The sequence below is a fragment of the Telmatherina bonti genome (genome assembly GCF_933228915.1).
Source record: "Telmatherina bonti genome assembly, chromosome: 5".
Classification (NCBI taxonomy): Eukaryota; Metazoa; Chordata; class Actinopteri; order Atheriniformes; family Telmatherinidae; genus Telmatherina; species Telmatherina bonti.
Window position 1 is genome coordinate 22,435,536 of NC_136623.1, and position 14,188 is coordinate 22,449,723.

Genomic DNA, 14,188 nt, shown 5'->3' on the forward strand with positions numbered 1-14,188 from the left:
GTCTCATTTGAAGCATGTCTGAGTCACGCTGGAGCTGTAAGGCTTGTTCAAATTAGATTACATGGATATATAAAAAAAAAAAAAAAAAAATGGATATGATTGTAGAAAGAAATTTGTGATTGAAATTTAGCATTTTTACAGGGTTCAAGAGGGAACAAAAAGGCACATTTATCATCAAACAAAACAAGGACACAGTCATGTGATGAACTGAAAAAAACAGAAAAAAGGTTCCCAAAAGCATTTAGAAAGGCCTCTTTTGCTTAAAGGCTGCTGAGGTTCATTGCATCATCATTTTTTTTAAGTGAATATATTTCACATACTAGCCCATTAAAGCAAGTTTTGCTTTAATTGTAACAGTTTTACATTGCTTAGAGCCTAAAAGCAACTATGCTTCACACTTTTCTGGAAAAAGGATAAGCATCTGTCACCAGTTTCTCCACAAAGTCAACCCTCTTGTGGTGGTCACCAGTATTGCAGTGTGGAAATCTCAAGCAATGTCTACCAGTTTTTCAAGTTTCCAGGAGATTTAACAAGATGCCATTGAAAACCAATGGCTTTAGGACATTCAGCAGTGCAAGGACTGCAGCTGGGCATCTGATAACAAAGGAGCCAAAAATGTGGAGTCGGGAGAGTTCACAGCGTTATTTTGCTCGGCCGGTGGTTGAGTCATTCCCCTGAAATATGACTCAGAGAGCTTGCAACCCCAAAGCAACCCCCATTCTCACACACCAAGCTCGTTGCCACACACAAAACAAGGCCACTCTTTGGAATGATGCTAATCAAAAAGCACGACTGTAAATGAAATACGCAATAAAATATAAAATTGTTTAAGAATTTTTAAGAAAAAGTGCTCAGTGTATAGTTTGCTCTCTCAGAGAGATCAGTAGCCTTGGATTTAAGTTTTCCCAGCTTGCAAAAGAAGACCTTATTGAGTCTGGTGAACATTCAGGTAGAGCACATATCTGCATCCTGGAGAGTCCTCAGAGTTCCTCTACATTATTCGTCTCAATTGCCCGCTTTCTCAGTGGGATTGTACTCAGTTTCACCTGACGACACCTGAGAGATGCGGCGTGTGGAACCCCACAGGCGACGGGAGAACTGTCCCGAGCGAACCTGAGAAGAGCAGGAAAAACACGTTTGGCTTGGCTTTAGGGCTTCTACGGTATAGAAATTACCACATGAAAAAGCCTGGTTCTTAATAATTTGCATAATCTTAGCCCCCTCCACTTGCTCACACTTCCAAACATGCACCCACCCCCACACCCAGTCTCTTGAAGTCCTGCTACTCACCTCTTCTGGCTTCCCTGACCCCACCACGATTAATTTGCCATCTTCTAGTCCCACGAGTATGTGACTGCACTCTTTAGTGACAGACACACTCCTTACTGGGACCCTCAAGGCCAGCGGTGTTACCAGAGCATCCAGGCTAAGAAACAGAGAAGCTTTAGCAAACCTTTCTGAGTTATTTCTGTAATTGGGATTATCTGAACCTCCTTTACCTGTACAAATCTCGGATGTGGACGCTACCCTGCATGGTTCCGAGTATCACGTATTCAGAAACCAGGTGGAGAGCAGTCATCTGTTCCTCCATGGTAAAAGATGACAGTAGACAGCCGTTTACTGAGTAAACATGAATGGAGTACTTGCCCTGTAGGAATAAGAAGAATCATGTAACCATAGCCAGCCGCGACAGAATGTACTTGCATGTTCACGCCAGTGAATTTATTTGTGTACCTTCCTGTTGGAGGATCCCTCCAGAGATGTCTGCACCACAATGTGACCTTCCATTCCCACCTGCAAATCAGAGATTTGGGCAGGTTTGCAGCTGTTGCCGGGAGGCCGCAGTGTTCGTAGGAACTGGCCTCGTCGGATGGTGTGGACTATGACAGTTCCATCCTGGCATGGAGAAAACACAGCGTGAAAGTCAGAAAACTGCATTTACGTATCCTAAGAAATTTTCATTTTTGAACACTTTTGTTCACAGTTTTAGTTTTTCATGCCTCTCTATACCTAGTTAAAAGTGGCCATTTTGTTGCTGGTGCAGATCACGATCTTACATCTCATAATAACTTACTTTGTCTTTGATTTTTTAACCATTTAAATCGGTTTTCAGAGGAATGTGTGACTGAAATCATTTATGCTTAAAAAGCACATAAGACATAGTCTGGCATCAGTGCAATGATCTACAGCCATTATAAAGACATAGTTAGTCACTTTATAACTTGCAGCATGTAGCAAAGAAACATGATTATTCTTATTTTTTAATCACATTTATTAAAAACATGAAAGCTCCAGTTATTAAATATTATTTATGCAGCAACAGCTGAAATCCCTGAGAGCTATAAGCTGAAAACTTGCTATATCTCAAAATGGTGTGCAGTGTGTGATGTAATGCACAAACGTCGCAAGCATTCCTGCGTATTAATGTATTTGCACCAATTTTTTACTTAAGAGTAACATATCTAACCTTTGACCCTGAGACAGCCATATCCAGTTCGGTGCTAATGGCCACACAGGTCACCTCCTGGTCATGTCCACAAAGAATCTGCACTGGCCGGGGGGACAAGCCGCTGGAAAATCCACCCTTAAGGACAAAAAAAAAAAAAGAAAAAAAAAAAAAAGAGAACTCATGCAAAAGGGCTTCATTCGAAACATAGCGGCTTGTTACCGAGGTGTGCAGAGAGATCAGGATGTTCACCTGTTGTACAACCTGCCACACTATACAGGATGTGTCTCTTGAGCCAGAAATGAGGTAGATGCCGCAGAGATCCAGAGCCAAACAGGTCACAATGTCTTTGTGAAACAGATGATACAAATGAATACGCCTTGTTGATAAAAGAAGGAAGTTGTTTAAAATTCCTAACAGAGAACTCACCTATGTGCCGGCAGATCCTGCCCACCAGCTTTCCTTTCCCCAACTGAGTGACACGGAGACTGCAGTCCCAGTGTCCCCCACTGAACAGCAGACGACCATCATTGGACACCACCAGCACCCGAGCGCTCATCTCCACTCCAGGAGAGAAAGGTCCACTCAGGAAGCGCTGAGTCCTGCGAAAAACAGAGCAGGATGGGATTTAAACAATGTGTGTTTGTGGCCTTTGTTTGCGTCACACTCGCCACGTAATTACACATGCAACTAAGCTTCAGAAATCAATACATAGATTTTAGAAAATTGGTGTGAAAATGGAGGCGCTCACTGGGATTACTATGCATGGAGTTCATGGTGTATTTTTGTAAAGATGCTTACTTGGGATTGGTTATTGTGGGGTCTTTAACAAATGTAAAGTAGTTGGCGATGTTTTTATCGTATGGAAGCCAGCTGTGGGTCCCAATCAAACCATTTGAACTGATAGTCACCTGTAAGAAGAAAGTGCAATCATTTAAAAATAATAAAAATGAACTATTTTCAATCATTACTGTTGTGGGTTTGGTTTTCAAATTTGTCATTACCAGAATATCAGAGCCCTGGATGATGAAGGAGTGATTCTGGTTCTTTGGTACCACTGCTTGAACTAGAGGATGGCCATCACTTACCAGCTGAAGAGAATGAACACAAACATATAAATATAAACGCACACATTGTGCAATATGAACAAAGTACTCAGAGGGATGAGAGGACATTTAGACATTTTACACCCCTCACCTCCACAAATGGCCGGAGTTTGGTGACATGCTCAAAGATGTTTGGCGGCAGGTTATCCAGGCGGGCCTGTCGCCTTGATGCATTCTCAGCTGTCATTCGAAGAGGATGAGGCTCCTGTGTGGATGGACATCTTGTGAACACTGATGACTTTTAAAAGAGATTCACAGAATACTGAATCAGAAAATGGAGCTGGGAATCGGTGAGTAATGATACCTTCAGGAGCTGACAGGGTGTCTGTCCAAAGTTGCTGATCATGCCTTCAACAGCCTTGCGTTCATTTTCATTGGCGATTGCATCCAGATCTACTGCACCTGCAGAATGACCAAATGTATATGAAAAGACAGCCTTATGCAAGGGAGCATAAAAACAAGTTCAAGTTCCCTTGTATATATCTCATTGATGCAGGTCCCAATAAATATTGTTCAAGTTTTAGCTTGCAGCTGACTGACTATAAACTCAACTCAGCCAAAATAAAAACAGAATAAACAGTTCAAATGCAAATAAATAACAAGAAAACATCATGTCATGCAAGAAATACAGAACTAAAACAATAAAACAAAATGAATAAATAGTAAATAAAACCAATAAATAAAAGTAAACTATAACACACTGACCAGAAGCTGTTTTTAAAATGGACACTGCGAGGAGGCTTGTCTAATAAAACACCCTGCTCAGCTCTGTCTTAAACAGTTTCAGTGCTGGACAGGCAAACAGTTCCTTATTTCTTCCTCACAAATTCAACTTTTTTTAAACATTGGAAACTATTTTAAGATTTGTTTTAACCTTTATTTTACAAGGTAAAATAAATTGAAAACAATTTCTCATTAACAATGAGAAGTTTCCCCCTTTTTTTTTTTTTTTAAAAAAAAAAATCTACTCACAGGGATTCAGTGATCCAGCACTGCCACAGCTTTAACACTGCAGACAGTTACTGTTGTACAAGAGGAAATACGCACAAAAGAACGCACTAACCAACCAGTCATAGAAAAGTGGCTTTTTCTCATTGGTACCACAGTATTTATACTGGCTCACCAACATTATATAAGCAGTTATAGAAGTTGGTATCTGTGAGACTACAAGACATTAAAAAGCTGTAGCTGAAAGAGTGACTTATCAATGATATGAACTCAATATTGTGATATAAAGCAGCATTATGGGAGAAAAATATGAGATAAACTCATAAAACATTAAAAAAAAAACTTCACTAAGCACCACTTCAAACAAGCTGTGCAATATTTTCCTATCCTCAGCTATGATGAGATGATCAGTGCCAGTGATTCACCAGTCATGTGCTGGTTTTCAGAAAAAGAAAACATGTCAGGATTTGGATAAATTACCTTTTTTCCATCTCAACAAATGCCTGAATGTGTACCTAAAAGAATACAGTTCACTAGCAAAGACTCAGTCCAGCTAATCCAGACCAGAGTCCAGACTAAACATGGAGAAGCAGCATTTAGCTGTTATGCTGCAAACAAGAGGAACAAACTGCCAGTGGAGATTAAACTCTCACCAAATGTAGACTCATTTAAAGCCAAGGTAATACATTTCTTTTCTCACGCTCCTATGCATTAAATCTGAACAGTAACCTCTACCTTATTTGCTTTTAATTATTTTAACTTAACCTATGTTTTAATTTAGATTTTGCGATTTCTTGCAGCCTTTTACTACTTTTTAAAGCCTTATTTGGATCATATTTATTGTTTTTAATGTTTTATATAAAGCAGTTTGAATTGTCTTGAACGTGAAATTCTCTATACAAATAAATGTGCCTTGCATAGACTGGGCCAGCATTTATTCCCTTATAACATCGTACTGGGCTACAAATCTAAATGGCTTGTTCAGAAATACACAAACTAAGTAAACAACAACAAAGAGGATGCTCTTCCCACATTACTTAGACTGGCTCTCAAAACTTAATTTTGGATTTTATTTAATAAGTCCCTATTAAGGTTTAAACGTTAGTGTAAAACACAGCTGAATAACATCAAGATGTTTGAGTAATTCATTTCCTAAAACAAGCAGCTCTATGTTGTAACCTTACCCTCATAAGTGCAGTAGTAGAAGACATTGAGAGCATTCACTGCCTCTTCTCCTCTTTGCTTGTAGCCAAAGATCAGGTCAATCCACTCATGGAGATGACTGGACACATACTCAGATTCCTAAAGTCAAACACAAGTTCTTTTTATCTTGATTTTAATGTGGGTCCTTAGAGACACAAATGCCTGACTAAGTTGCAGGACTCCGAACGTTTGTGTGGGCTCACCAGAGCTTTCATGTGTTTTCTGATGAAATCTTCCCTTGATGTCGCCCAGCGAGGCAGCTCAACATCTGTCACCGGGTCCTGGGATATCTGTAAATGGCCGAGGTCGAAGCCTGCCAGCGTCATGCGGTAGGGATGAATTAAGCTCGTTACTTAAACATATTATTGTAACTCTAATTTCTCACAACATGCTCAAAACAAATTACCTGCACACGGAATGGTGAACCTTACCATTCATGTTTTGCAGGAACTCTGGGAAGTAGAAGAACTCTGGGATGAGCTCTTTGACGTCAGCTGGACTCTCCATACGAGCCTGCCATGCTGCTGCCACTGAGTGGAACTGTCTGTCTGCGACATCAAACCTAAACGGGGGTGACATGTTAGCTGTATGACTTTGAAGGATACTGAAAAACTCAGTGAGTTATCAGTGAAGTAAGGAGAGTTCCCACCTGCCGCTCTGAAGCTGGATATGCAGGGTGGTGAACGGCTCCATGCGGATCATGTAGTGCATGACTCCTGCTGCGTTAGAGTAGTGTGTGCCATAGTGGAATTTGTCAATGGTGCCTGCTGGGTCTTCAAAGCTCTCATACCTGGTGAGTGAAAAGAAAAATTATGCAGCAAAATAAAGAAAAGATTGTTACATACTATGGCTTAATATTATGAAAAGCAGAACACAGGTTCTCAATACTACAACAGCTAATAATTAATGTTCCTAACTGGTCATTTTCTGTCATCATCAGCGTTATGTAAGGTGGAAACATATGCCGACAGCAAACCATTGTGCTATTACTTAATCACTCCATAATAAAACCACTCACTTTTCTCTGACGTTCTGCGCATGCCGTGGGTTGACCACGCCAATGGGTTTGGACAAATCTCTGAAAACCGAGGGGTCATTCAGATCAAGAGTAGCAGAAGTGTAGTCACACAGAATCCAGGGGAACTAAAGAGAAACAGAATACTCAGCTGCACTGTGATGCCTCCTCACACTCTTAATTTAACCATCTTTATTAAAAACAGAACCACAGACATACTATCAGCTGATCACAGACAATCAGCTGCGGTGCCAGAAGCAGCACACTTACCACAGGATACTGCGACAGGTCATTGAAGGTGCGTCCGGCTATGGTGTTTAGCTGCATCAGATATTCAAAGTTGGAGATTTCTCTGCATACCCATTTCTGTTAACATCAGATTACATTGAGTCAAAAACTTGAGCAACTTCCAGCTCAGAAAAGATCAGCTTTGCATTCACACGAGATGTAACACCTGAGTGAGCCCAGATGCCTTCAGAAGTTCTTGAGGAGAGCGGGAGCCAAAGTAAAACAGGTTCGGAGGACGCAGACCAAGGATCCTCGAATATACTTTGTTTCGTACCTAAAGAATAAGAGATGGATAGCAGACACTGTTTCACATTGTTTGAAGTTGGTGCCACAAAATCGATGATGTGTGTCAGAAGCAGAGGAGGTTAAGGTTCGATGCTTGATGGAGCCTGGTGTCGCCATGAAGTTCAACAATGTTTCTCAGCATAAAATGAGCAAACTGCAAGATTTTTTTTATATTGAATAGTAAGAAATTCAAATATCTGAGTCCTGAGACAACCCTGATTGAAAGCAGATTATTGGTGGATCTACGTAAGTTAATACACAATGGAAGTAGTGGGAAGTTTTTAAAAACATACTTAGTTGAAGTGGAAAACTGTCTGGTGGTTCAGGAAACCAAAGTTCATTCAGTAAATGTTAGTTATTGTGTCCTATAGATTAAAGGGACAACAGATAATCTGGTTTGTTACCATTACACAGTTCAAAAGTAAATACTTATAATACAAACAAATGGTGATAAAACAAATCACCTTTAAAAGGACTTTTTGGGGAACATCAGACATTTTCATGCAAGTTAAACCACATCCTCCATGTATTGGAGCAGAGATCCCCAATCCTGGTCCTCGAGGACCAGTGTCCTGCAGGTTTTCCAAGTGTCCCTGCTCCACCACACCTGATTCAAATCAATGTGTATTTAGCATAAATGTACAGAGCTTGTCTGAGGTTTGTTCCAGCAGGAACACTTGGAAAACCTGCAGGACACCGGTCCTTGAGGACCAGGGTTGGGGATCCCTGTATTGGAGTAAAAGAGTCCAGGTGTTTAATCAGTTTGCTTGCAAACCAGACTTAGTAAAACACTTTAGTCATTTAGCAGACGCTTTTATCCATAGCGACTTACATATGAGAGTGAGAGCAACACAAGCATGAAATCGAACAGTAGAGGACATCATAGGAAGGTGCTAGTCAGACTGCTGCGAGTCCAGTGGACGCTAGTGCTGACATGTAGTGGTACCTCACAATATTCCTTATGTTAAAATACAAAGAATAAATCGCACAATATTTGTTGCAAAGAACTGGGCTAAATTCTCCACCTCTCATTAAAAATATTTAAAATTTAAAGCATTGATAAAAAAAATGTTTGTTCCAATGTTCATTTGAATTCGTTGCCACCAAATCACATTCAAAATCCACACAAAGTTTTCAGGAAACAAAAGCTATCGGTTTTATTTATCTGAGTGCATTTTATCTGAGATTATTTTAAATGGCATTCTCAGTATTTCGAAACTTTTAAGTACAATCGGGGGGAAAAAAAGATGAGGGATTAAAATCTTAAAGCTGCATCACCTTCTTCCTAAAGTTGATGAAGTAGTGAGCTTGGTCAATAAAGAAAAGTTCCAGCGCTGACCGCCGCAGGTTGTAGCGCCTCAAATGAACCTCTCGGAGTTGATAAAGGGGTCTCTTGAAATCAAATCCAATTCCTGAAGGAGGAAGATTTATTACTGACCTCCAACAGAACCCTTTGAAGAACAATGACTTGTTATTTTCTGACAAATATTTCTCACCCTCCTCTGTCTCCTCTTTCTCGCTGCTGCCATCATAGAAGTACAAGTGATGAGTGGTGACCTCCAGACGACCCGGAACAACCGCCACAATGGTGATGAGCTCACAGTCTTCAGACAGAACCAGCTTTTCTTTCTCGCTCTCGTCCTCTCCTTCAGCCCTGAAGGCATAAAAAAAAAAAATAAATAACCTCATTTGACATTTTTCAAATTGTCTCCAGCTTATTTGAGAGATGTGTTGTAGACATTTACAACTTACTTGTTATCCAAAAAGACAAGGTCCTCTTCTCCTAGCTGATCATCCTCCATGTAACTTACTTTTGCTTCCTTCGCAACAGCCAAATGGAGGGGTTCGGAGCAGCGGGGACTTTCAGCTCCTGACAACCACAAATAAAGTGGAACCAATTACTGTAAATGTACCTTTTTTATGTTGTACTTTGAATTAAAAAAAAATGCAAAGACATCTGTGCCATACCCATGTTGTCTCTTAGAGCGCTGGCCTCACTGTGTGGATCATAGTTGTAGTTGGGTACCAGTTTGAGACGCATCTTTGAATATGTCTCTGCGCTGGACAGCTTCCATTTCACCTCTGACTGAACTCTGACATAAAAAAAAGACACAAAGGAAAAATTATAGTTCAGCAAATTCAGAGGAACAAGACAGAGCGGAAAGAGTGCTTTACCTGTTGGCCCACGCCCCTCTCTCACTGGTGAAAAGCCTGCGGAAGGCTTTCCAGTGCTGCCACACCACCCCCTGCTGGCTGGAATTCTGCTTCTGCCAGATGAGGTACCTGTTGTTCTCACTCCGCACTCGCTTCAGGTAGGGGTCTATGATCACCTCCTGTTTTTACAGACACTTCATATAAATCCCCTGAATGCATTAAGCTGCATTTTGTGCAAAGCTTTATGTAACAGAGTAATGGGAGTTGGGGACAAAGGCAGCAGCACTGTCGGCCCATTTACCTGAAACTTAGACTTGCTGTCAGAACTGTCTTTGTCCCGTCTAAATGCTGTACTCATCAGGTCATCAAAGCAGGAGTTCCAGAAATTAGACATAATGTCATGGCTCCTCCCAAACGTGTCCAGCTTATACTGTTCCATGGTAGGCTGAACCTGGAGGCGCATTTAAGGATGGAAGACTTTAACATGGATGTAAACCTGTCCAAATTTATTAAAAATAAAACAACTCTAAGTGAAAGACACTAACATGGATAAGAACTTATATTCATTAACAATTTTCCTTTCTTATTTAATGTACTAACTTAAAGCTAAGAAACTATTCTAACTCAGCTGCTTTTTTCCTTCTCTTCCCCCAGTTTTACCACGTCACTCTTTAAAAATACAGACGTGCACATTTGACACAAATATACAAAGTCTAAAAATAAACTGAAAACAGACCGTTTATGTCCTCTTAGTCTCTGTCTCAGCCAAGTTTCGAAATTCTGATGGCAGCCAAAGTCATGCCGCACTGACTAATGTACCACAGGATTTGTATATACAGAGATAATCTAAACAAAACAGATTTATGTGCGTGCATTGTCACACACAGCAATGACATATACTTAGTGAGTACAGTGTGTCTGTTTGGCATCATTTCATAAACACATCTCAACTTCAGGTTCAAGCATACACTGATCTCTGCTTAAAGGTAGGCCAGATAACATTTGGAAGTTTAGACATGTGATCTAAATCTGCAATCCCATGTTTTTTTACTCTTTCAAGTTAGACTGTGCATTTGTTTTCTGGGGGGTAAAAGGTCAAGTCAGGAAAACAGATGACAAAAACCTTTGTGTTTGACAAAGAACAGTGCACAGAATCTTAAAATAGATGGTTGATGACACTATGCATGAAATCTGCACAGTAACTTCAGTCTTATCTTGCTTTTAATTGTTTCAATTCAATTTAAACAATTAAGAGCACAATTTATGATTTTATCATGAATTTTTTCTATTTGTTGCTGCCTTTTGCTATTTTTTCATGATTTCTTTGAACCATCTGCAATGCTTTTAAGGATTTATGTATAGCACCTTCAATTGTCTTGTACATGAAATGTGTTTTACAAAAAAGCTGGGCTTGTCTTGTCTGCACTAGCTCACAGACAGAAGAGGAGGCTCTCTAGACTCCCTAAATAAAAGATAAATAAAAGCAATTCACTCTAGAGACAGACCCGTTGTTGGTAAAAGCCCTGCCATTCCAGTGTGCGACAGTAAGCCTTCAGGTCCTGAGCAAAGGTGGTGCTGCCGTTGGTGATGGGCAGGTTTGGCAAGAGGTTCTGAAGGGTGATGGGGTCAGCATGCTGATCAAGCAACGTGCGTACAATGGGCACAAGCTGAGAGAAAGTCTCTGACTGTCTGCAGTTGCTGTCGTCCATTACACCTTCTGGCCACAAGGGGGCACCAAGCTGCCCCAGCAGGAAGCACACCTCCTCCCAGCTCAAACAGAGAACAGTCTGGAGAAGGCTGTGGAGCTTCAGGTAGGCCATCACACACACCTGTAGATGGAAAAATAGCAAAGAACTTAACAAGTGAGGATGTTTTCTCAAGTCCTGATTAAGACTAATCTAATGCCAGAAAAAAACAGACAACACAATCACAAAGTGCATCATCATCATCACCATCATTCCAGGAAGCACAAAATCACAGAAAATGCAAACGATTTGTTTTTAAAAATCGACAGCATTTTCTGTTCTGTTATTATATTTTCTGAAATTGTATAGTCTTTTCATCTTATCCTTTATCCTCTGACCTCTGCGTTCTCATTTTTAAAAAAAATATTTTTGGACTTTTGGCTTTGTTAGTAAGTTTTTGGGTTCCTTACTAGTAAAAGACAGATTACCAAAAACAAAAACAAATGTTAAAAATATATGATGACTAAAATGACCAAAGGTAAATCAAAACAGCACAAACAGAGATTTAATGCACTGTGAATATTTGGTTGATCCTAAGCTAATATTACTTGGAATATACTTTGGGGCTATTGAACTGTAATGAAAAGAAAGATCCAGAAATACAAATAAAAACAACTTAACCCGCAAAGTGTAGCATCCATTGTAAAGTCAACCATTTAAGATAAATCAGTTATTGTTGCTTATATGCTCATTTTTGTTTCACGATAAACTATGCTCGGCTTTTTTCCCCCACCCAGGAGCCCCGTGACCCCGTTATGGAACTAAATAATCACCATACAAATAAGCCAATTTATCTCCTAGAGACATTTTGAAAAACTAAAGGCTTTATGGTGAGTTACTCCACTTAAAAAAACAGCAGCATATGATGAAATGTCCAATGGTAAAGGCATTTATCACTGCTCTCTTAATTCCACCTTCAGCAGCAGCAGTAATGACTTACAGAAAAGCTGCCCTTTAATACAGAACACTCCCTAACAGGAATGACTGCAATGTCTCTACAAAGAAACCTGGTATTCAAAAACTGTCTTTATCTGAGTGCGCTTATCAGGTTAAATAGGTACTGCAAACCTTCTCAAAACTATCTTCTGCAGAAATCTATCTCGCAGGTGTTTGAGTTAAGAAAGACCAGGACAGACAGAAATAGTTCATAATAATGGGTGGTGTGACTGATACAGTTGTGGGTGCAGCTGACCTGTGAGTGCTGCTGTTGGATATACCCAGTGATGATCCGCAAGCCGATCTGGGCCATCTCTTTCAGTTCGGTGTTTCCAGGGCTGCCAGGGGTGCTATGCCAAGCCTGTAACCTGTCCAGCAAGTTCACCACCCCCTCAAAGATCTGCAACAATGACTGTCAATAAGACTCAAGAAGGCTAGACCTGTTTCCACACCTTGACGCAAATAAGTAATTCAGCTTAAGCTACACTTAAATATCCATTTTGATGTAACATACGCCCAACTGTGCTGCTAGCTTTTGTAACACAAGACATTAACATTTGACCTACTGTTTAATAATGAAAACACCCACAATAAAATCCAACTGTTCCAGCTTTTTGTTTAGTGCTTTGAAGCACTAGATTTGATTACTTATGTAATTCAATGTAATTTACTGGTAAACAAAATAATTAATATGTGACATTTATACAAAACACACATTACATTTTATTCAACTGGTCCAACAAAAGTCAGCTGCATTGAAATAAAAATAAAAAAGAGAAGTTTTGTTAGAGGTCTTTTGTGTCAGAAAAACAACACAAGTGACTGTTACTTCACCCACCAGCTGAGTCACAACAAAAATCTGCATTTCTTTCTAGCAAGAGAGACTCAAAAACCACAGAGAGTCACTGAACTGAGGTTTGAAAACTTGTAATTTAGCTGTAATTTAAACTGAGAGCAGAAAGACTCCATTTAGTGAGCATGCTGCTTAATTGCTATGTGCTATGTGGGATGGTGAAGCGCTAATTGTAGAGATGTAACTCACTTCAGCCTTGTGTTAATAGAAAAGAAAATGTGAGTGAGAAATAATCTTAACATTGGACTTTTTTGGAAAATGAGGAAATCAGTCAGTCACTCATATTGACAAGCTTGCTAAAGCATACACAGTTTAGCATGAACGTGCTAACAGCTAGCTGCCTGTGTTGAATGGTAATACAGTTAAAGAAAAGCAGTCTTTAAATCTCACTGATTGTGTGACTTCTATGTTTTAATTGTTTAGTAATTAACAAACATTATATGAGTCATGTTCTCTTGGTAGGGAGTATAGCTAGCAGCCAGTTCCAAAGCTAGTGCTAACTGGATATTCACCTCTTGGTTATTAAGTGTATTTCCCCAACACTGGGAAGTTTTGGTGACTAACAAACAAATGACTCTACAAAACTGTTAGCATTATTATTTTGCATGATTCAATACGTGGAAATAATGGCACATAAGAGACTTAATCATGGGTTTATTCAATGGACCTACAGCACAGGAAAATGAGGTGATTCTACCTTTTCACTCCACAATGTTTGGTTGTCGGTACCCTCTGCAAAGAGGAAGTCCTGCAGCAGCCTGAGGAGCCGAACCAGACTGGGACAGAAAGGCAGAGACACTCCCTGGGCATCCCTCAGGTCTGACAGGGATGACTCCAGCATCATCTCCAAAAGACTGGAACACAGGAGTTGAAAGACTTTGAACAAATTGTGTCTTGAAATTTTGGTTTCAGGCGACACAGATAAGAGTATGGTTGTGTTTGTTTTTCCAATGCAAGAGAGGCTCATTGCCTCCTTTCTTTTTAAAATCAACAAGACTGACCTGCGCTTGATTTCATCAGGGGGGCGCACTAGCTGGCAGGAGGAGCCGAGTTTGGTGAGGACAGAAAACACCTGCCCCCTCTCCCTCCACACCACATCATCTGCCCCTTCTGCCCCACTGCCACTCCACAGCACGGAGAAAACTATGTTGGTTAGAAGGTTGCACAGCTCTTCCTCTGGGGTCTGCTGAAATACATAATGAGGTAAAA

General features: G+C 40.2%; 1 protein-coding gene across 1 annotated transcript in view; it reads right to left on the reverse strand.

The window, feature by feature from the left end:
- Positions 1-259: 259 nt before the first annotated feature.
- nbeal2 (neurobeachin-like 2) overlaps positions 260-14,188 on the reverse strand; it is a gene marked incomplete at its 5' end in the record, with an annotated part of 36,749 nt that continues 22,820 nt past the window's right edge. Inside the window, 28 exons of the mRNA XM_079241204.1 lie at positions 260-1,113; positions 1,291-1,426; positions 1,500-1,648; positions 1,735-1,896; positions 2,468-2,584; positions 2,699-2,793; positions 2,876-3,048; positions 3,248-3,357; positions 3,451-3,537; positions 3,644-3,757; positions 3,857-3,954; positions 5,685-5,802; positions 5,907-6,016; positions 6,135-6,265; positions 6,353-6,493; positions 6,722-6,846; positions 6,989-7,084; positions 7,173-7,280; positions 8,570-8,703; positions 8,788-8,945; positions 9,044-9,161; positions 9,260-9,384; positions 9,467-9,624; positions 9,747-9,896; positions 10,951-11,274; positions 12,383-12,526; positions 13,677-13,833; positions 13,981-14,165. Coding sequence (XP_079097330.1) covers positions 1,006-1,113; positions 1,291-1,426; positions 1,500-1,648; positions 1,735-1,896; positions 2,468-2,584; positions 2,699-2,793; positions 2,876-3,048; positions 3,248-3,357; positions 3,451-3,537; positions 3,644-3,757; positions 3,857-3,954; positions 5,685-5,802; positions 5,907-6,016; positions 6,135-6,265; positions 6,353-6,493; positions 6,722-6,846; positions 6,989-7,084; positions 7,173-7,280; positions 8,570-8,703; positions 8,788-8,945; positions 9,044-9,161; positions 9,260-9,384; positions 9,467-9,624; positions 9,747-9,896; positions 10,951-11,274; positions 12,383-12,526; positions 13,677-13,833; positions 13,981-14,165 — 3,831 coding nt within the window. The 3' untranslated portion in view covers positions 260-1,005. The remainder of the gene's footprint in view (positions 1,114-1,290; positions 1,427-1,499; positions 1,649-1,734; positions 1,897-2,467; positions 2,585-2,698; positions 2,794-2,875; positions 3,049-3,247; positions 3,358-3,450; positions 3,538-3,643; positions 3,758-3,856; positions 3,955-5,684; positions 5,803-5,906; positions 6,017-6,134; positions 6,266-6,352; positions 6,494-6,721; positions 6,847-6,988; positions 7,085-7,172; positions 7,281-8,569; positions 8,704-8,787; positions 8,946-9,043; positions 9,162-9,259; positions 9,385-9,466; positions 9,625-9,746; positions 9,897-10,950; positions 11,275-12,382; positions 12,527-13,676; positions 13,834-13,980; positions 14,166-14,188) is intronic.